The sequence below is a fragment of the Delphinapterus leucas genome, chromosome 12 (genome assembly GCF_059928025.1).
Source record: "Delphinapterus leucas isolate spDelLeu-1000000601 "Yukka" chromosome 12, BTC_Dleu_Yukka2, whole genome shotgun sequence".
NCBI lineage: Eukaryota > Metazoa > Chordata > Mammalia > Artiodactyla > Monodontidae > Delphinapterus > Delphinapterus leucas.
Window position 1 is genome coordinate 38,951,144 of NC_143140.1, and position 23,786 is coordinate 38,974,929.

General features: G+C 40.8%; 1 protein-coding gene across 1 annotated transcript; it reads right to left on the bottom strand.

Annotated features, from left to right (window-relative positions):
• Positions 1-324: 324 nt before the first annotated feature.
• Positions 325-23,786, bottom strand: MCHR2 (melanin concentrating hormone receptor 2). Its single transcript, XM_022553286.3, is given in 7 exon segments — positions 325-1,114; positions 1,116-1,382; positions 3,938-4,057; positions 6,270-6,461; positions 10,931-11,135; positions 21,412-21,416; positions 23,541-23,786. Coding segments are annotated over 7 exon segments (1,008 nt in total). The 5' UTR covers positions 23,723-23,786; the 3' UTR covers positions 325-1,077.

The following is a 23,786-nucleotide window of genomic DNA, read 5'->3' on the forward strand; positions in this document are numbered from 1 at the left end:
AGCATTTTTTCCTTACTATATCAAAGTGAATGTTTTATACAAGCCACAAAAGGAAAAGACATAATGAACATCTGTGAAATTAAAAGCGAATTACTTTCTGCAGCCTTGACTAAACATCCACTGTAACCTAAAGAGAATGTGTCTGAGTGTACTTGACGTCCTGAAGAATACTATTATACTATTAAAATGCAGATGCTGGTTTCTATCATTTGTAGGTATGAGAACAAAGCTAAATGCAAAAGAATATGCGTAAACTTATTTCTTTAAGACTATGAACTCATTTCTTTCAGACTTTAGTTCTTTTCCTGTAGGGGTGTAGGAGAAAGCAAAAAACGCAACAACAACAAAACCCAATTATTGGCCCTTTTCAGTATGATAGGTACAGGTTGCCAAGGGGCTGTAGTAAAAAGACATAAACAGGCAGACCTGGATTTCAGCCCAGCTCTTATGTAGCTGTGCAGTGTTAAGCTTATCACTTAACCTTTCTGAGCCTTAGTAAACTGGGGTAATACTTACCTCGAAGGTTTGTTACATGTAATCTTACATGTTGTATGTGTTCAGTACATGCTAATGGTCATGCTAACAGATGGAGTTGATTATTGAAGGCATTAAATTAGACCCTATGAAACTGACATTTTTGTAGATTAAAAAATGGCCATACTTCAGATCTCATTGTAAGGTGGTCCCCTCTTAGGAGCCTCAAGGGCACTGTTACAGTGGGGCCACAGTGTAGACGGCAAGGTCAAATTCCTTGGTGAGTTTTCAGTCGATGGTCAGGGATGGCCATATTCATCAGTGACTAGTTTATAAGATGCTGAAATAACATCCACAACCATGGAGCTCGGGTCTCTTCAGCTATCCCACTGCCTACTGCCTACACAGACAAATATTTTATGTTTCACCTAAGTTAGCATGTTAAACTCACTGCATTTGAATGGTTACAGCACTGTTCTAGAGTCACAAGGGCACAACAAGAATGGACACCAGCACACCATTTTGCCCGCCCTTTTTAATAACATCAATAACATAGGCAAGCTTGTCTAGACTTTTGATGATCCATGTACTCTCCTTAAAGCTCTATTTCAAGGTGCTTTCCATATTGTTGATTTCCTTCTGTCACTCTCCTTTGCCCTTGAGGCAGGCGTTTCCGGAAATTTCCACTCAGCAGGATGTAGAGGAAAGGGTTGATGTTGCTGCCGGCATAGCTGAGACAGATGGAAAGGCAATAACCCATATAGAAAGCCAGCGTGGGCTGCTCTGTCTGTAAGTTCACCAGTTGTATCACGTGATAGGGGGCAGCACTCAGGATAAAGACCGCCACCAGCACCAGCACCGTCTTCGTCAGCTTCATCACCCTCTGCCTTGGAACACTGGGACTGTAGCTGTAGCGGAAACATCTGGAGAGACAGGACACAAACAACCACAGAAATTATGGGACAACAATGTCCCAGAACTTTTTGGACAGTTCAGAATGGCTATGTAGTGAAATGTGAAGCTCATTTTTCTTCTTACTTATTTGGAGCACTGTGAAAATACTCTTTTTCAGCCCTGTGAAAAATTGTCTGAATTTTCCAAAGCTGGAACATTTCGAGAAACAAAATAAATTACATAGCAGTGAATTATAATCCAAAGTATCAAATAAAGATATATGAATCTGTACTGATATATAAATGATTGAATAACATGGGAGAGAAGCGACAAACCTTCTTTACAGAAAAATTCCAAATAATATATGTAGATACTCCCCTTTCCAGGAGACACAGCTTAATTCTCACCCTCCTTTCCCTCTTGAGGGTGGGCTATACTTAATGACTCGTTTCCAAATAACGGAATAGAGAAAGGGATAAGTAGTCATTTTGAAGTGAAGAAACCTCGTAAACACTACCTTAACCTTAGAGTCTCATCGTGATACGTTATCAGACAAACCGAGACTGGGGGACATTCTACAGGATACCTGACCAGTACTCCTTAAGTACAGTACTTAAGACTACAAGGTTATGAAAAACAAGGAAAAAGTGAGAAACTGTCACAGACCAGAGGAGACTGTGGCGATGTGTCAACTAAATGCAGTGTGGTCCCCTGGATTGAATCCTGGAGCAGAAAGAGGACTTTAATGGAAAAACCAGTGAAATCCAATATAGGGTAGAGTTTAGTTAATAGCGGTGTACTAATGCCATTATCTTTGTTTTGACAAATGCAACATGGTAAGATGTTAATGGGGAAACTGGAGTGAGGAGTATATGGAAACTCTCTGTACTACTTATGCAAGTTTGATGTAAATTTAAAATTTTTCTAAAATAAAAAATACTTAAATTTCCCAAATTTCATCATGTTATGTCATATTTAGACATTTACTAGAAATTTCTCTGGGACATGACAAGCAGATGAATAAGCCTGGGAAATGGCAGCTGAAAATCACTCTAAGATAATGATTCTTCTGCAGTTCATCAGAGTAGGCACCATCATTCCTCTAACTTATTGCATTTTTAGGGATAACTGGACCATATGAACTTTGTTTTATAAGATGCTCTTAGCATTTCTGAGAAAAGTGTTGGGAGCAAAGTGATCTGATTTGGAGAACTGTTTTAAAAGGGTTCAAGCGTCCTCTCTAGCTGTTGATGTCATAATATTCCATATGATTCCATTTCAACCTTCTCACCCGTGATACATTTAGAAGCTAATTTTTGTCTATAACTGTGGTTGCTTCTCTTTCCCATTCTAAATAGACCACTCTTTTTTTAAAAAATATAATAGTGTTTATTTATTTTTACTTGTTGACAGTTTGTTTTATTTATTTATTTATGGCTGTGTTGGGTCTTCGTTTCCGTGCGAGGGTTTTCTCTAGTTGTGGCAAGCGGGGGCCACTCTTCATCGCGGTGCGCGGGCCTCTCACTATCGCGGCCCTCTCTTGTTGCGGAGCACAGGCTCCAGACGCGCAGGCTCAGTAATTGTGGCTCACGGGCCCAGTTGCTCCACGGCATATGGGATCTTCCCAGACCAGGGCTCAAACCCGTGTCCCCTGCATTGGCAGGCAGATTCTCAACCACTGCGCCACCAGGGAAGCCCTAGACCACTCTTTAATAATGTAATAATTCCAAAGAATTTAAAGAAGTCAGAAAAAATGTCATGGGCCAATAGAACACCTAAACCTTTGGTACCAGGGTTTGCCACAAATTTAGACTAATGGTGGTTACATTTTTCACATATTCTTTTTTTTTAAATCTTCACAGTGTTACATATGGTGTGTGGGGAAACCCCACAATCTTGTCTTCTCAAAAAAATACAGTAATTTATTCTGAAGACAAATTTTAATAATGATTTTTTAACCTAGCATGTTGTATAATCACTGACTCATTTGAACAACTTGGTATGTACAATTTCAAGTGGAAAATAATTTAGATTTATTCATATAGTTTTAGAGACAAGTATCATTAAAGGTCCTTCCCAAGTTTATTGTCTTTAGGTAAGTCTTTGGTTTTATTTAGTCCTAATTAACCTTGTTCTATGTATTCAAATATTAATGAGATCCTCCCCCCCATGCTAAAAAAAAAAACCCACAAAAATTAAAAGGTTATAAAATATACACAACATCTAGGATATTTACATATGTACACAACTCTGCAAAATGTACAAATAAAACATTTAAATAACAATGTTGATGACAAATACAAAATTATTCTTTAAGCAGAGTCTTGAGTTCTGTTTACATTTTTATGAAACCATTACATCAGTGATTACAATATTTATCACTGAGAGATCCTCAAATAGCTGCTTCAGAACATGACTTATTTTCAGAAAATGCCTTGTAGAGACATTAATGCCCATATGTCTGAGCTTGGCATGTTTCAAGTGACTAATGCTTAAGCTTCTACTGTAGACATCTTAGATCTCTGAATTGTTCTTTTAACAAATAAAACAAAATAAGGCATACACTTACCATCTGGCAACCTTATTCTGTTGATACATCTCCCAGGTATAGCATAAAATTAAAATATAGCACACCAAAATCAAGGGCAAAGGGAAAAAGAAAGCCGTTATCGTCAAATACAGAGTATACCTGTAAAATGAGAGAGAAGACATGACTGTTACATTCACAACGCTAGGGACTTTTACAGTTTATGATTCTGTGATTTTTCAGGGCCCGGAATAAAAGTGCTTGGGGGAAAAGTTAAGGCTCTCTGGGTACTTTCACATACAGAAGGTCCGCTTTTCATTATTCATAGACAACAACTCTTCTCTAGCCAGCTCTTCTCAGTAGCCAATGCTACTGAGTACTGCAGAGTGGGTGAGGGTGCTTATTACCATTATATTTAGTGTTATTAACAACAACAGGCAACAGGTGGCATTTGTTATGTAGTAGGCACTATTGAGGGTGCTTTACATATTTTAACCCATTGAATCTGTGCATCCCCAGGAGTACAATGCCATTAGCATCTTCATGTTACGGAGGAGGAAACTAAGGCACAGAGGGGTTGAGCGGCTTGCCCAAGGTTACTCAGCTAGTAGGTGGCAGAGGTGAGATTTGAACCCAGATACTCAGGCCAGCTCCAGAGCTCACGCTTGTAACTGAGACTCCAGATGGCCTCTCAAAGGGCACAGAAGAGGACCTGTTGTCAAATCAGCCGGTCATTTTCTCAGTGCTCCGCCAGGGGGAACCCTTGGGTGGGCCAACTCCATTTCTGCCCAGATACCGGGTATCCTCCTTCCGGGGCAAAACCCTTATGTGGAAGAAGGCAGCTGGCATTGGGTGGGTGTGGACTGGGTGGCAGAGAGAGCACTCCGCCAGAGGGCCTCTGAACGTAGCACACTAGTCCCAGTCTCCGTTCACCATAAGGACTTAATTCTGGCAGGAACAACAGAGGCCAGAACCTCAGAATATCCCTTACCATAACCAACCGAAAAGAGCAGAAACAGCTGTCGCTGCAAAATAGTCTCTGCTTATGTGACACAGGCCAAAGTCATGTAGTCATATAGTGAGCTTCAGGTCCTGCCCTCCTTTCAGACCGGGGTGCGGCCAGGTTAATTTATCAGCCCACGGTGATTAACTATCATTTCACCTTTAGATGAGCTGGCGCTTTCTGTCTGTGAGTGGAGCCACTGCTGTTGTGAGAGATAATGAATAAACAATCATGGTATCGACGTTGCACTCCTCTGGAGATTTTTTTGTTGCTGGATTCGTAGCCTTGCTGGGCCTCTACCTCCATCCCTCTCAGACTGTGTCTATGTGATTCAGAAATGACTCATCTATTTGACAAGTGGTAGACTGGGAAAAAGGGATCTGCCAGACTGACTTGCCATAATGTATGTAAAAAGCACCTAGCACAGTACCTGGCCCTTAGCAGGTGATCGAAAAATCTTAGAGATTCTAATGCTGTGTTCAAAATTTCAATCAGAAAAATTTCGCCTTAATTTTTCTTTTCAAATTAAGATGTAATAAATGACTGTGTTGGTTGCTGTATTAGTTTCCTAGAGCTGCTGTAACAAATTACCACACACTGGATGGCTTAAAACAACAGAAATTTACTGTCTCACCGTTCTGGAAGCTGGAAGTCTGAAATCAAGGTGTTGGCAGGGTTGGTTCCTTTTTGAGGTTTTGAGGAGGGAGTATGGGCTCCAGGACTTTTCTCCTAGCCTCTGGTGGCTTCTGGCAATCCTTGGTGTTCCTTGGCTTATAGACACATCACTCCAGTCTTTGCCTCTGTCTTCACATGCATCCTCTCTGTGTCTCTTCAAATCTCCCTCTCCTTATCAGGAACCAATCATCGGATTTAGGGCCCACCCTAATCCAGTAAGACCTCATCTCAACTTGATTATATCTGCAAAGACTATTTCTAAATAAGATCGTATTCACAAGCACTGAGAGTTAGAACTTGGATATATCTTTTCGAGGGATGCGACTCAACCAAACTCCAGCTGCATATTGATAAGGTTTGAGTCTCATAACTCCTAGACCCTTTTGGAAAGTCTGCCCCTCCTTTGATTGCTGTGCTCCTATTGAATCTGGCTGCCATGGATCTTTAAAATCCACATTTAAATATATTTGCACCCACTGAGGTTACATGATTAAACTCAGAATCTTCTTCTAAAGGTTACCCTCTCCTTAAAATCAAACTATCAACTTGATGGTGGGAAGCAGAGAACTAAGTGGGGAGACCGGCCCAAAGAGGATCCCCAAGGACACTCTTCGCGGTTGCTCACGTGTTGACAAGGAGGATGAAGCACTTCAAGATTTAATTCAACTCTATTTTTCTTAAGTTTTAACAACCTACCAGAGTACATCGTCAGGTGATGTTAAATCAAAAGCACAACTCTCAACGCCGTCATTAAATCTGATGACCTTCGAGTAGACCCAGTCAGGCAACGCAAGAATAAAGGAAGCTGCCCAAAGGCCCAGGTTGATGCGGCTTGTCTTGTACCTTGTTCTCCAACTCGTCAGTCTCGGTTGGACAAGAGCCAAGTACCTGCAAAGCCGGTTAAGGAAGGGTTTGGGAACAATCAATAAAAGCACTGAGCTCCAAGGATGAAAGGTTCATGACAAGAGTAAATTATTAGTATTATTATCCTCCCTGAAGCACACCTCTATCAGGGTGAAAGAAAGTTATATTTTTTAAGAGCTGGATGGTACCTGTAGAGAAAACAATTCTTGACCCCGTAAGTCTGAATAAACCACTCACGGATACACAGCTGTCACTTACATGAAGACCCTGAAAATGGTAAGATTGTGCTGTGCAAACTTTTTCTTTACAGAGGTGCTTCCCTTGCACAAGAGGCTCTGGAAAACTTTGTCTCTGAATGGGGATTTCCTCCAGGAGGGCAGGACAGGAGGGAGGGTGTACCAATGTGGGACAGGAGGGACGGTGGCAGATGTAGGACAGGAAAGAGGAAAGTGCGTTGGCTGGTGGGAGAATCCCCAGCAGCATGAGATTCAGGCACCTGGGACAGACATTTTGCTCAGATGGCTTTAGAGTTAGTTCCCCAGGCTCTTGGAGGCTCAGTTCACAGAAATCACAGTGAGAATTAACAAACGTGACTAGCAGACAATACAAATTCCTCAGGAAACGTAGGCTGGAGGGGGGATGTGGACTAATTTCATGGGGAAGGGGTTCTCTCTTTTCTTTTTTTCTATTTTGATCCAGAAAAAAGGATAATCATTAATCAAACTTGAAATCCTGATATATCAAACATATTTGGTCCTCCAGCAAATCCAAGAATAATTTTTCAGACACAGCTGAAAGCTAAAGCATGAAAAAGAGAGCTCAGATCCAGAGGAGATACTTGAGAAAACACAGTTTTGCTGGCAGTCGGGGGTGTAGGAAAGCAGCATTAGTAGATAATAAACAAATGTCAAATGTGGTCAGTGGTCCTTTAATTTTCTCCAAGATTTTGTAGAGCTACTTAATGAAGATTTATGAAAATGGAAAATTCTCTGTCTCCTTGCTCTTTCAATTTTGCACAAGAGGTAGGACGTTTTGCACTCACTTAGGGGACCCCTTGCCATGCAGGGACAGGCTTGTGACCCCGGGTGCCTCAGCCACCCCTCCTTCCCCACACTGCACCTGCGTTACCTGTCGCTAAGGAGAGAAAGCTCCCTTCCCTTCCTGCTGAGGAAGGGAATGAAGTAGTGATTGTACAGCAACCCTGCCATCATTCTGTCTGGGATTAAAGATGGAGTCATGGCATCAATCGGTTAGGGAATCTTCTCTCATCATCTCCCCAACTGAAAACCCTTCAATGGCCTTTCTTTGTCTTTTAGATAAAATTCAGAATTCTCACCATGACCCTTGATGTCTTTCTCCCTCCGGCCCTCCCTGTCACTCAGGCTGAAGTTTGTGCCAGTCTCTCCCTGGCCTTCATTCAAACTCTGTCTCTTTCAGCGTCAGGTACATGCTGTTCTACCCGCCTGGCAGGACGTGCCTCTCCTTCCTCCTGCTTCTACTGTGGGTCCCCATTTAGGTCTCCCTCTCGGAGAAGCTTCCCCTGACCACTCGCTCTATACGAGGGCCCATGACTATAAATGCGGATTGTGGGGCAACTCTACTTTTCCTTCTAGTAGGTATCATTGTGTGGAAATACATATTTACCCCTGTGGCTCTTCACGGTGTAATGTCTGTCTACACCTCTGGAATGGAAGCCCCATGAAGGCAGGAGCCTTGGCTATTAGTTTAATGCTGCTGTGTCTCCTGTGTCTGGCATCGTTCCTGTCATACGGTCTGTGCTTAATAAATATTTGTTAAATGAATGAATGGGGAATTTTGGCTCCTACTTACTGACTTTGTTGTTGTTCTAGAAAATTTACTTACGAAAGTAACCACTAATGAAAGTCTAGGTAGCTTTCACCTAAAGGCAAATATTTTTCATATTTTGGATGTTTATAGAATTTTTTTGTATTGCTTTAAAGGTAGGAGCCCTCTCTTAAAATATTCCACACACTTGCAGTTATTAATTAATCAGAGAAAGAAAAATGAAAGAGTTATGGGAAACACTTGAGTTTTATGATCCATTAAATTGACAGTTCAAATAAATGTATAAACAATAAGGCATACTGGTGGCACTGACATTAAGTGCTGGCATTACAGAGAAAACTTCATTTCTGTTTTACAGAATTATAGATTTTGTTGAATTTTTGTGAATTTAGTAGAGTTAGAACTGCAAGAAATGACAGGGGCTGGGGGAAAGTTTCAGTTTTACAAAATCTTTATTTGTCTCTGGCCACGTGATCCTCTAAAGTGAGGGCAGGGAGAAAGATAAAGGCCTGAGTGTCTTAATTTGAAAGTAAAATTTTAGCATTCTGTGTCCATAAGGTTAAAAGAAAAATACACACTATTCAGTTGTGTAAGATACACACACACACACACACACACACACATACACTCAGAAAAAACCTGTGAACATTAGGAAATGTTCTGTGGTCTGTTCTAAGGCAGACAATGCGCTTTCACTTTATTTGCAGTAAGAGGTTTACCGAAGGGGTACAGTTTCCCCTCTTTAAAGAAAAAGCCGATACTCTCCTGCCTTCATGGTATGTACATGGTATGAAGAAGATTTTCTCCTTCTGAGAATGGGATCACGATGGTGAGGACTATACTTTAGGTTGCTTTTCTACAGTGGTTCCTGCCCCGCACAGGGCTCTGGTGTTGGAACCCTGGCAAGCTCACCAGGCTTTACTCCACACACCATCAGCATTGGCGGCATCAGCTGAACTAACCAGGTCGACTTACCCAGCGTGCAGATTAAAAAATGTGAAGCTAAGTATAAGTTGAGAAGTATACTCTACATATTTTGATAATTCTTTTGTAGAAAAGCAGCAGGATATAAAAACTGCATTAAACATTACCATCATTATTCACGTCTGAATAATAATGATCCAGGGAATGATTTATATGGACCCCGCTATTCCTTTGTTTATCCATCTGAAGAACTGCTCATCCCTTCCTGACCCCAAAGGCCCACTTGGAAGGGTAAGAGAGGCAGAGCTCAGGAAAGAGTCCTTGATGGACTCAGGGAAATTTAACACAGCCCTCAAGACTGACATTCACTCATTCATTCATCAGTAGTTTTTGAGCACCCATGTGCCAGGCATTGTTACACAGACACTAGTGTAGTGACCAAAGACCCTGCCTTTGTGGAGTTTACATTTGATGGCCAGGGAAGGCTAGACAAAAACAACACACATGCATATCTTTGTACACGAAATATATTAACATATGTAATATATTTGAAGCAAGGGAGAAAGAAAAAGTAGATCAGAGCAAGGGGGACCAAGTGTGCTGGGTTGGGCTTGGGGTGGGAAGAAGGTGGATAGAGATTTCAAGTGGGTTGCTCTGTTGTGCTTTCTACTGTTGTCTTCAGGGCTTGTTTCTGTTTGGGGAATGCTGCTAAGAGCAGTTGTGGAGGTTCTTGCATCTGGGTGATGCAGGGCACATCCTAGCTTGCATGCTTCCTAAAGAAACCAGGTGGTGAGGTAGTTGCCAGCTACCTGCCATCTCCAGAGTTGGACAGCCTGCCTCTGAACTGGGCTCCATCACTCACTGGCTCCACAGGCTCTGGCCGTCACCATTATCTCCTTGAATAACATTAGCTTACATGGGTGGAGAATCTGGCTTTGGCATGTTCTGGGATACAGTCCAACAAATTTCTAATGATGTAAATGGCAGTATTTGCATTAACCAATCATAATGATGAGTATAAAGGATGGTCCTCCTGGTACTCTGACTTCTCTTTATAGCTGTTTAAGAGCCCACTACTCCACTGATTCCTTTAAGCTGCTAGGTGATAACAAGGGTGTGTGAGACATTGAACTTACCAGAAAGAGCCCTAGACAAGGAGTGAGGAGACCTACTTCAGTTCTCAGCTCTGCCACTGACTCTCTATGTGCCTTTAGCAAATCCCCTCACTTCTCAGGACCTCTGCTTCCTTCTTGCAAGAATGATGGGTGGTGGTGGGGCATTCATTCTGGTCTCCAATATTTCATGATTTTATGGTCTTTTTTTTTTTTTTACATCTTTATTGGAGTATAATTGCTTTACAATGGTGTGTTAGTTTCTGCTTTATAACAAAGTGAATCAGTTATACATATACATATGTTCCCATATCTCTTCCCTCTTGCGTCTCCCTCCCTCCCACCCTCCCTATCCCACCCCTCCAGGCGGTCTATGGTCTTTTTTTTTCTTGCAGTCAATTGTAAATAAAACTGAGATAGAAAAAATGATTGGGAAAAAGGAGATGTTTAGTGTTTTAAGTTTTCCATGAAAAAATTGACCTCTGTGAAAGTTGGAAAAATATTACCTGATCTGTCCTACAATGAAACAAACAAAGGAAGAGGAACTTTGCTATTACAAACCAGCACTGATGTTGCTTAAGTTGGGATGACCTTGGGGAAGTACAGGCATCTCTGAATTATGTTAATATATTTCATAGTCTCTTCACTTACCTGTCCACACTCATTACAGTCATGATGGCACTACAGGCAAACTGGTTGCAGGTATCCAGGGATGTGATGTTGGTGCAGAGAGGCCCCCCAAACACCCACTCTCCTCCCCGGGCCCACTGGTGAATAAGAAAAGGCATTCCCATGATGTGGACCAGATCAGCCACAGCCAGGTTGCAGATATAAATGTCAGGAATTGTTTTTTTTCCTGGACCTGAAAGAAATGGAGGGAAACCCGAGGATTGACATTGAAAGTACACACCTTTAATTTATGCCCTCTCTTACAGATTTTCAACTGCTAACATTATTTTAAAAGTTAAAAGGAAACTGTCACAAATGCACATATGAATGCTTTGTGTATATGCAGACGTTCTGAACTATTTGATAACTAACTGCAGTGGCTTAAAAATATGTCCATAACTTCTTTGATATTGCTTTCAAGAGCGGGGGCCTAGGGCTTCCCTGGTGGCGCAGCGGTTGAGAGTCTGCCTGCCGATGCAGGGGACACGGGTTTGTGCTCCGGTCCGGGAAGATCCCACATGCAGCGGAGCGGCTGGGCCCGTGAGCCATGGCCGCTGAGCCTGCACGTCCGGAGCCTGTGCTCCGCAACGGAGAGGCCACAACAGTGAGAGGCCCATGTACTGCAAAAAAAAAAAAGAGCGGGGGCCTAATTCCCTCCCTTTGAGTGTGGGTTGAACTTAGTAACTCACTTCTAACGAATAGGACGTGGTGGAATTGACAGTGTGACATTCAAAATTTGGACATAAAGGAATGGTGGGGTTTTCTGCTTGCTCTCTCTTGTATCACTTTCTCCGGGGGAAGCCAGGTGCCGTCTTGTGAGGTTACTCAACAGCACCGTGAAGAGGTCCATGTGGAAAGGAACTGAGACCTCCTGCCAACAACCAGTACCAACCTGCCAGACCTGTGAGTGAGCTCCCTTGGAGTAGATGCTCCAGCCCTAGCCAAGCCTTTAGATAGTCCTCTAAAGATGGACAGACAGCTTGACTGCAACTTTTTGAGAGACCCTGAGCCAGAACCACCCAGCTAATCTGCTCTTGGATTCCTGACCCTCAAAACTGTGTGAGAGGGACTCCCCTGGTGGCACAGTGGTTGGGAGTCCACCTACCAATGCAGGGGACACGGGTTCGAGCCCTGGTCCAGGAAGATCCTACATGCCGCAGAGCAGCTGAGCCCGTGCGCCACAACTACTGAGCCTGCGTTCTAGAGCCTGTGAGCCACAACTACTGAGCCCGTGTGCCACAACTAATGAGCCTGCACACCTGGAGCCTGTGCACCGCAACAAAGGGGGGCCGCCACGATGAGAGGCCCGTGCACTGCAGTGAAGAGTGGCCTCGCTCGCTGCAACTGGGGAAGGCCCGCGTGCGCAGTGAAGACCCAATGCAGCCAAAAATAAATAAATAAAAATTAAAAAAACAAACAAAAAACTGTGTGAGATAACAAATGTTGATTGTTTTAAGCCACTAAGTTCTGAAGTAATTTCTACATAGCAACAAATTATACCAACTCTAAACTCACTCAGGCAAAAGACTTTGTCTTTACCTATCCCTAGCACCAAATATAGCTGAATAGGGAAAATAAATGTTTCCATCTTGCAATGCATTTTTTCCCCCACTGAAGCTGTAAGTTCAAATCCTAACTGAGGCCATTGTTAAAACAAATTTTGACCATTACTTAGAAATATTCCAATAAAATTTAACTCAATAGAAAAGACTATTAATTAAGACCCTGAAATCCAGAGTGTGGAGTAGAAATCTGAAACGAGTGAATTGGTGGAGGGCACTGAGAAACATCTCCTGTCAAATGTTGGGGGAAGTGAAGGCAAAATAATTTTCTGAGAGCAGAAATTTAAAATTCAGTTACTCCCTATCTTCAAGGAGTTGGGGCATTCAGTAATAAACAGGTATCATCTTTATCTGGGAGATGCTGTTTATTAATTGAACAAACGTTTTATTGAGCAGCAATTATATGTCAGGCATAATATTGTGCTTTGGGCTGCAAAGCTAAATCACCTAGAAAGTCTAACATCAAGGAGCTTATAGTCTAGACGTGTAATAAATGATCACATTATAATGTGATGAAAGAAAGCTAGAGAAAGCACAAGGAGCGCATACAAATGGGCCTCTACACCCTCCCCTGGGGGCAGTCAAGGCAGATTTCTTGGCAGAAGTGACCTCTGTATTGAGGACAGATAAGAATTTAAGTAGCACATAAGAATTAGCCCTAAGATTGTGCCACAATTATTAGTTCACCCTGGATCCAGGTCTATTGCTCTGTTGTTTGGAAGCTAGTGTGTGTCTTCATTATTCAGGGACTGCAAATTCTACAGCCTGTGAACTTCATATTTAAGCCATCAAAGGCTCGTGTGAGGCGTCAGTCGGGGCCAGGATATTTTACCCAGGCCGTGGCAGCACACACTATATGGGGGAGTTACTGCTGTGAGTCCTTATTTAGCAACCACACTTTGGGCATTGTTGATGCCACTAATACAGCAGGTTGGTTCCTTGTCCCCAGGACGTTGGTGGCTCAGATCAGAAAGACCAAGAAGGAGAAGAGACTTGAGAAAAAAAACATGTCAACCAAAAAAGATGCTAAATGACTGTCCTTGGTCTCTAATCCTCATCCTCACCAGACCATTGGGAGTAGGAGATGGAGAGGGCTCAGGGGAGAGGAACTGATATTAGAGGTCAGCTGGAAGGAGTTCCACGCTAAAAAACAAAAACAGAAGCAAAGGGACTTCCCTGGTGGCGCAGTGGTTAAGAATCCGCCTGCCAAAGCAGGGGACACAGGTTCGAGCCCTGGTCCAGGAAGATCCCACATGCCATGGAGGAACTAAGTCCGTGCGCCACAACTACTGAGCCCGTGAGCCACAACTACCAAAGCCTGTGTGCCTAGAGCCCATGCTCCACAACAAGAGAAGCCACTGCAATGAGAAACCCGCTCACTGCAATGAAGAGTAAGCCCTGTTCGCCAGAGCTAGAGAAAGCCAGCGCACAACAACGAAGACCCAGCACAGCCAAAAATAAATAAATAAAAATAAATTAAAAAACAAAGCAAAAACACAATAATAAAAAATCCTATAAATCTTTGCCTATTAAGTAGATGTTATTTCCATTTGAACTGGGGTATAAACCACAAGTGGTTGCTTAGGTCCTAACTGCAGCAATTAGATCCATGGCCCTTGCTCTCCTCCAGGTAGGCACCCATCATTTACTGATAATGAATTATGGAAATTCCTTTGTTGAGGACAGTGCATGCCATTAACTGGAAATACAAAAGAATAAAATAAAAGTGTTTCTACATGATACTCTGTATAGCAAAAGAGAATTCTGAAGCAAATGATATATCTATCTGGGCATAAGGTACTAGGGTAATAAAACTAACACATTATATTTATTATTACTTTTTTAAACTGAAAGTGACTGCATAGAAATTAAAAATAATTAAATAGAAATGGTAAAATTTCTAACTATACCACTTGCATTCTTTTCTTAGGTCTAATTTATCTTCAGATTTCATGTTGCCAGACTTAATTAGATTTCTGTCTCTCATGAACCAAACATTAAAAAAATATGTAAATCAGTGATCATTTCAGCTAACGTGTTTTTCATATGGTTAATATGGCCATATCTAAATGCTATGATAAATTAAGGTATACCACAATCCCATACAATAAATGATAGAGTTGTTACAAATCATACTTTGGAAGAATATTTAATCAAATGAGAAAGTACTTATTAAGTAAAAAAAAAAAAAAATCAACTATGTACGTAGTATGACCCCAAATTTATTTAGACATTTGTCTAAAAACATGCTGAAATAATATGTCACAGTAATGCCAGTCATTATCCACTTGGTAGTAGTAGTATGACTGATTGCGACTTTATTCTTTGTATATTTTAATGTTTAAAAAGATTCTATTAAAAACATGTTTACCTTTTGCAATCAGAAACAGCGATATATGCAATGGGTTAAATAAAACAAAAAATATATATATAACCCCACACAAGCAGAATGATGCCTTGCTGATCAGCCTACTCTCAAGCCCACTTTTCACCCTTCTGCACTTTGTTCCTAGGTCTTCTTGCCAACTGGCTTTTGTTTTGTTTTGGCCAATAGGAAGCACTATTGGAGGGAAATTGGAGGGTAAGATGAGAGGAGAGGCCAGGGTATTTCCTTCCCGTCTCTGCTGTTGGCATCTCTGGTGGTGGCTGCATCCCGCCCATGGCTCCACCTTCCTCCTGCAGTTCCCGCTCCATGGTCCCAGATCCCACTGTGGCTACAGCTCCCACCAGGCAGCCCAAACTTCCAAGATCTGTAAAACCACTTTTTTTCCCTCCATTCAGCTCAGGGCCAGGAGAAGGGTGGTGGTGTTGGGGCAGAGGATGGTGGTAGGACATGGTAGTACCTTCCTAATTTTGTTTATCTCTGGGTTGCCTCACGTGTCCTTGTTTGGCATTTAACTCTAGTTAAATTATATTCCTATTGTGAGTGTAAAAATTAATAAACAGAAACCTCAATTAAAATGGAGTCGGGAGGCCAGAAGCGGGGAGCTCTCATGCCCTACGATAGCAGAGATCAACAGAAGAAAGACTTCTTGCCTGGCAGGAGCTTAGCCAATGAGAGACTGTCACCACTCAGCCAGTGACAAGCCACTATATTTTGAGCTCTCAATTTCTCCAGTGGACTCTGTTTACTACAGCCCTCCCAACTTCCTTTCCCCCTCTGTAAAAGAATCCTCCTCTCTCTTTTGGGTGGCACTTGCATGTGGCTTGCCATAGTTGCAGATACCCAATTGCAATACTTTGCTGATCTTGAGTAAACTAATTTCTGCTTCAGAAATAACTGGTAGTTCATTTGTTTAAGGTCAGCATGAGGCAACACCAATGGATTAGTAGTGATTTCATAAAGCACTGTGCTGAGAAGAATTGTGAGTCATCACACAGGCGCTACTAAAGGACAGATCTGTGTGATTAGACATGACTGCCAAGGGTGGGAGAGTTTAGAGTAGAGTGACGTATTTGCCAACCCTGCTCTAGATACACAGTGTAAGATATATAAAGAGAACCTAATTGGAAATTCTAGTTTCATTTCTGTGCCCTCACTTATTGTGTCCTTGGGGAAGACATTCAACCCCTTTATACTCCAGAGCTGTCTTGGTGCATTGGACCAAAGCAAGGGTCTCCAATTAACTTTCCAGTTCATTTGAACAGATGTGACTGGGAGTTTTTGTAGCATCTAAAGCATAGGGTATGTGTACAGCAAGGGTGTGGGTCAACTCCAACTCCAGCTGGCACCCTGAGAATGGTATAGGGCTGGGTCAGAGGGAGCACTAAGCTGAGTGGGAAAAAAGAAGAGGCCTTGTTCTAAGCATTTCCCATCTCTGTCTTAGCAACTGGTATTCCATCATTAGACCATTAGTATTCCTTCAGGAACACTCACTCTTCTTCCTGTAATCTCTGTATAAAATGTAGACACCATGGGGAGGGGTTAAAAAGTAAGATGTTTCAGTAATTCATGATTTAGTGTAAATTAGTTGACTTGACAGCCAGTTGAGGGCAGGGAATGAAAGAATGGGAACGTTTTGTTTATAGGGAGACAAGGCATCCTTTAGAGAGCCTCTGCCCACTCAAAGCCGTCTGTCAGTAGACAGGAGAAAGATATGTCCAAAACATGGGGGTGGGGGACCGATGGAGAGAAACATCATCGCCTTTATTGAAGGAGCTTCCCAGGACCGACTGTGGCCATGGACAATAGTTGAGTAATGGGGCTGAGTTCATAAGTCTCTCTCCCAAGAGCGAAAGGGGAAAATTTTACGTTTTAATTGGCCCAGTTTTCCTCCTACATTTTAAAATCTGGCTTCCTTTAGACCTGCTGTGAATTTAAAGTATGACTGAGTAGTAATGATCTGGCTTCACTACTTTATAGTCACCCTCCTAATGCACAAATCGATTCTTAAAAAAAAAAAAAAGCCACATAGGACACCTTATTCTGGAAGCTCCACCTTCTGTAAATCTATTCTTTCATACATTTTTGTAGTCTTCCTTTGGCAAAGTCAGAAGTTAGTTCATTTCTTGCTTTCCAGCGTCACTAATGATCTTACTATTGTTCTATTCATTCTCTTTTGATACAAGTATTTATCTTAAATGGAAATGGGAAAGAAGATCCTAAATCTTCTTTAAATGCATCTAGTTCTCCTTATTTTTAGTGTAGTCTTCATAGTTTGAGCAATCTATATGTTAAGAAGGCAACAAATAAAAGATCATGGCATAGCCAGACTCATCAAGAAAAAAAGGGATAAGACTCAAATCAATAGTTAGGAATGAAAAAGGAGAAGTAACAACTGACACTGCAGAAATACAAAGGATCATGAGAGATTACTACAAGCAACTCTATGCCAATAAAATGGACAACCTGGAAGAAATGGACAAATTCTTAGAAATGCACAACCTGCTGAGACTGAACCAAGAAGAAATAGAAAATATGAACAGACCAATCACAAGCACTGAAATTGAAACTGTGATTAAAAATCTTCCAACAAACAAAAGCTCAGGACCAGATGGCTTCACAGGTGAATTCTATCAAACATTTAGAGAAGAGCTAACACCTATCCTTCTCAAACTCTTCCAAAATATAGCAGAGGGAGGAACACTCCCAAACTCATTCTATGAGGCCACCATCACCCTGATACCAAAACCAGACAGAGATGTCACAAAGAAAGAAAACTACAGGTCAATATCACTGATGAACATAGATGCAAAGATCCTCAACAAAATACTAGCAAACAGAATCCAACAGCACATTAAAAGGATCATACACCATGATCAAGTGGGGTTTATTCCAGGAATGCAAGGATTCTTCAATATACGCAAATCAATCAACGTGATACACCATATTAACAAATTGAAGGAGAAAAACCATACGATCATCTCAATAGATGCAGAGAAAGCTTTCGACAAAATTCAACACCCATTTATGATAAAAACCCTGCAGAAAGTAGGCATAGAGGGAACTTTCCTCAACATAATAAAGGCCATATATGACAAACTCACAGCCAACATCATCCTCAATGGTGAAAAACTGAAACCATTTCCACTAAGATCAGGAAAAAGGCAAGGTTGCCCACTCTCACCACTATTATTCAACATAGTTTTGGAAGTTTTAGCCACAGCAATCAGAGAAGAAAAAGAAATAAAAGGAATCCAAATTGGAAAAGAAGAAGTAAAGCTGTCACTGTTTGCAGATGACATGATACTCTACATAGAGAATCCTAAAGATGCTACCAGAAAACTCCTAGAGCTAATCAATGAATTTGGTAAAGTAGCAGGATACAAAATTAATGCACAGAAATCTCTGGCATTCGTATACACTAATGATAAAAAATCTGAAAGTGAAATTAAGAAAACACTCCCATTTACCACTGCAACAAAAAGAATAAAATATCTAGGAATAAACCTACCTAAGGAGACAAAAGACCTGTATGCAGAAAATTATAAGACACTGATGAAAGAAATTAAAGATGATACAAATAGATGGAGAGATATACCATGTTTTTGGATTGGAAGAATGAACATTGTGAAAATGACTCTACTACCCAAAGCAATCTACAGATTCAATGCAATTCCGAGCAAACTACCACTGGCATTTTTCACAGAACTAGAACAAAAAATTTCACAATTTGTATGGAAACACAAAAGACCCCGAATAGCCAAAGCAATCTTGAGAACAAAAAATGGAGATGGAGGAATCAGGCTCCCTGACTTCAGACTATACTACAGAGTTACAGTAATCAAGACAATATGGTACTGGCACAAAAACAGAAATATAGATCAATGGAACAGGATAGAAAGCCCAGAGATAAACCCACGCACATATGGTCACCTTATCTTTGATAAAGGAGGCAAGAATATACAATGGAGAAAAGACAGCCTCTTCAATAAGTGGTGCTGGGAAAACTTGACAGGTACATGTAAAAGTATGAAATTAGAACACTTCCTAACTCCATACACAAAAATAAACTCAAAATGGATTAAAGACCTAAATGTAAGGCCAGACACTATCAGACTCAGAGGAAAACATAGGCAGAACACTCTATGACCTAAATCACAGCAAGATCCTTTTTGACCCACCTCCTAGAGAAATGGAAATAAAAATAAACAAATGGGACCTAATGCAACTTAAAGCTTTTGCACAGCAAAGGAAACCATAAACAAGACCAAAAGACAACCTTCAGAATGGGAGAAAATATTTTCAAATGAAGCAACTGACAAAGGATTAATCTCCAAGATTTACAAGCAGCTCATGCGGCTCAATAACAAAAAAACAAACAACCCAATCCAAAAATGGGCTGAAGACCTAAACAGACATTTCTCCAAAGAAGATATACAGATTGCTAACAAACACATGAAAGAATGCTCAACATCATTAATCATTAGAGAAATGCAAATCAAAACTACAATGAGATATCATCTCATACTGGTCAGAATGGCCAACATTAAAAAATCTGGAAACAATAAATGCTGGAGAGGGTGTGGAGAAAAGGGAACCCTCTTGCACTGCTGTTGGGAATGTGAATTGATACAGCCACTATGGAGAACAGTATGGAGGTTCCTTAAAAAACTAAAAATAGAACAACCATACGACCCAGCAATCCCACTACTGGGCATATACCCTGAGAAAACCATAATTCAAAAAGAGTCATGTACCAAAATATTCATTGCAGCTCTATTTACAATAGCCAGGACATGGAAGCAACCTAAGTGTCCATCATCGGATGAATGGATAAAGAAGATGTGGCACATATATACAATGGAATATTACTCAGCCATAAAAAGAAACGAAATTGAGTTATTTGTAGTGAGGTGGATAGACCTTGAGTCTGTCATACAGAGTGAAGTAAGTCAGAAAGAGAAAAACAAATAGTCTATGCTAACACATATATATGGAATCTAAGGAAAAAAAAAAAAGGTCATGGAGAACCTAGGGATAAGATGGGAATAAAGACACAGACCTACTAGAGAATGGACTTGAGGATATGGGGAGGGGGAAGGGTAAGCTGTGACAAAGTGAGAGAGTGGCATGGACATATATACACTACCAAACGTAAAATGGATAGCTAGTGGGAAGTAGCCGCATAGCACAGGGAGATCAGCTCGGTGCTTTGTGACCGCCTGGAGGGGTGGGATAGGGAGGGTGGGAGGGAGGGAGACACAAGAGGGAAGAGATATGGGAACATACGTATATGTATAACTGATTCACTTTGTTATAAAGCAGAAACGAACACACCATTGTAAAGCAATTATACTCCAATAAAGATGTTAAAAAAATAAAAAATCATGGCAAGGCATGATAAAAATATTAATATAAATTGTCTTACATTTTTTGGAGAGCAATTAAAATAACTGTTAGATAAATTCTAAGCTGAAAAAAATTAAAACTAATTTACTTTCAAATGACTTTTGAGAGATTAATAAATTTTGAAGAGTAATTTGCAAAGAAAAATATCAACATCCTAGCAATAAAAATAAAAATTAAGTTGCTTCAGATGTTTTTTGAAAGATTAAAGGATTCATCTTAAAAGCTCCATTAACATATATCTTCTCCCTTATTATCTATAAAATTGTAATGGTATGAAGAAGTAGCAGATTTTTCACAATCATTGCAAGTAAATTTGTCAGTATTATGGCTCAGGTTTTCTCTCTTTTTTTTTTTCCAGTTTAATGACTATTTGCTTTATGTTGAGAATCTGTCTCTGGGAATTATAGCTCAGTATTGACTTTTAGAAGAATTCACATTCCACACTTCTTTTTTTCTTTCAAGCTTTGTCTCCATATGAGTGGGTGGAATCAGGCCATTGTCTATTGGTGTAACTTGAGGGGGACCAAGAAGTTTCTCTGGCTCCAGATATTTCAACAGCCTGTCACAGGGCCTGAATTTCACACTGACCAGTCTTTGCATATAAAAGGTGTCTGTAAAAATGCAACCATTTCTGGAGGGCTACACCTTCTAAGGACTTGGTTTCTCAACAGTGGGACCAAGGCTCTCAGGCATGAGGCACACTGCTTGTATCTTTAGGAGGGGACAGCAAAAATACTGAGGGGCAAGAGAGAAAGATGGAAGGAGAAGTGAGCAGGTGCAACAGACAAACAGGGTGAGCTGGAAACATTCCCAGGTCTCTGACTGTTAACTTTCTACTTCACATTATTGCTTCCTGAGGCTTTCTGAGAATATTTGATTACTTTCATCTCTGTTTCTGGAACTTGTTCTTTGAATCACCTTTTTTCACCCACTTGTTTTTAATATCTTGTATTATTTTTCAAATGAGTTAATGTATTTAAATCTTGTCTTCTCCAGTAAACCATGAACTTTTTAGAGTCAGATGCTGCCATATTTCTTTGGTATTTACATAACTCTTAGAATAGTTCTGGGCATGCAATAGGTATTTAGTAATACATATTGAGTGGAACTGCTTCTAGCACTTACAAAATAATTTTAAATGCTTGATATTCACAAATGGTTTTACAGGACACAGTAAGGAATGTCTGAATTCATTAAGAGTAGAATTCCAGTATACCAAATAAATTTTCAATTATGAATGTCATAAAAAAAATGCCATTGATACACTACACTTAACTACAGAGATAATGACAATAAAATGTTGAGAAGCCAGCTGGGGAAAGTGACCAGTGATGAGCTTTCTCAGGGATAGTGAGTGTCATCCTGTCACTCTCCCGAGGGCTGCTCCTGCTTTTAATTGGTCCTGTGAGGATTCTTCCATCCACATGGTAACTCCAACCATCTTTCTAGTTTTGATGATTTGTTTGATGTTATTATTATGGAGGATATAGCCTGGAGTTTAGAATCATGGGATCTGAGTTCAAGTGCTAGGACTGTTACTTACCAGCTGTGTGATGCTAGACAAATTATTTTCTCTCCTGGGCCTCTTTCCTCAAGTGAGCATTGCCATTTTGAGGAGTGAATGAGTTTACAACTGTGCTCTGTAAGTGTAATATGCTACACAAAAGTTTGTTGTAGTTATGTGTTAATATAATGCTGAAAACACCTTTTGGGTAGTAAGTTAGAATGTGTTTTATCATTTATAAATATGGACAAAAATCTTTTAAAATCGTGGCTGTAAGTATGATCGGAGACCAGGACAAAATTTATTTTAACACCTTATGTGTATTAAAACAAGTAAACCTTAAATGTGAAAATAATCGGGATAGCAAAGGTATCATGTAGTGATGGGGCATGTGTACACTAACTCTAAATTCATTTTTGTCAAGCCAGTAGAGGACGAGTACAATGGTCCCTCAGCATCCATGAAGGATCGGTTCAGGACAGCTGCCCCTCACCCATACCAACATCCACAGATGCTCAAGTTCCTTATATAAAATGGTGTAGTGTTTGCATATAACCTATACACATTCTCCCTAATATTTTAAATCGTCTCTAGATTACTTATAATACCTAATACTATGTAAATACTCTGTAATTAGTTGTAAATACAATGGAAATGCTATGGAAGTAGCTGCCAGGGCATGGTAAATTCAAGCTTTGCTTTTTGGAGCTTTCTGGAATTTTTTGCCACGTATTTTTGACCATTGCTTGAACCCCCAGATGTGGAACCCATGGAAACAGAGCCCATGGGTACTGAGGGCTGACTGTAATCTGTTCTTATGCTCCAAGTTAAACCTTAAGCTCTAGGTTTGAGAGGAAGCAGGAAATTAGCTGAATGAAGTGGGGGACATGAAGCAAAGGCGAGAGTTACTAGCGAGCAGGTGCCTCTCAGTTTGGCCCGCACTGGGTGGTCCATACTGAGGGGAGCAGCCCACCACGTATGACTGCCTGAATCTTTGGCAGTAGATCAGGTAGAGTATCTCTCTCGTCTAAGTGAGTGCAAAAGACTCTCTTTTACCAGTCAGGCCAGGTCAGCCTCTTAGGGTAGCTCTTATTGCCGGAAAATAAAATGGTTGCCTTGCAGTTTCAGTTCTTGCCTGGGCTCCACTGCCAGAGATTCTGAGTTAATTGGTCTGGGGTGAAACTCTGTATTAGGATTTTTAAAAGCTCTGTGGTGATTCTTTTTTTTAATTTTTAAATATTTGTTTATTTTTGGCTGCATCAGGGGCATGTGGGATCTTTTGTTGTGGTGTGCAGGCTTCTCTCTAGTTGCGCTGTGTGGGCTCAGTAGTTGTGGTGTGCGGGCTCAGTAGTTGTGGTGCACGGACTTAATTGCCCTGCGGCATGTGGGATCTTTGTTCCCCCACCAGGGATCGAACCCGCGTCCCCTGCATTGAAGGCAGATTTTCAGCCACTAGACCACAAGGGAAGTCCCTGTGGTGATTCTAATATGTAGCCAAAAATGAGAATCACTGCTCTAAAAATTCACTGACTCAACAGTAAGCACTGACATTTTGACGTCTGCTACTCAGATGTTACTTAATACATGATGAAAATATCTGTAGAACTTCTTTAATTACCTTAAGCAAATATTTCCAAAACCTGATTTCATTAAGAAAATCCTACAGGGGGAAAAGGACTCATTGAAGGAGTATAGCATGTCCCTAAATTACGGAAGAGAAAAAGAAGTCCTTACCTTATTATAGTGAATACAATGAGGATGTTGCCAACCAGCCCCATTGAACAGATAATCCCAACCATGGAAGGGAGGATGGCTGTATCCACCATGCTGAGGGTTTGATAAGCAAACTCTGGATTCCAGGATTTGTTCAAAAGTTCAGCAGAGGTGTTACAACAGGATGAGTGAAGTGAATTCATTGTTTATGAGCTTCCAGAGGTTAAAGCTGTGAAGGAATAAGACGTGATTTATTTAATGAAAATT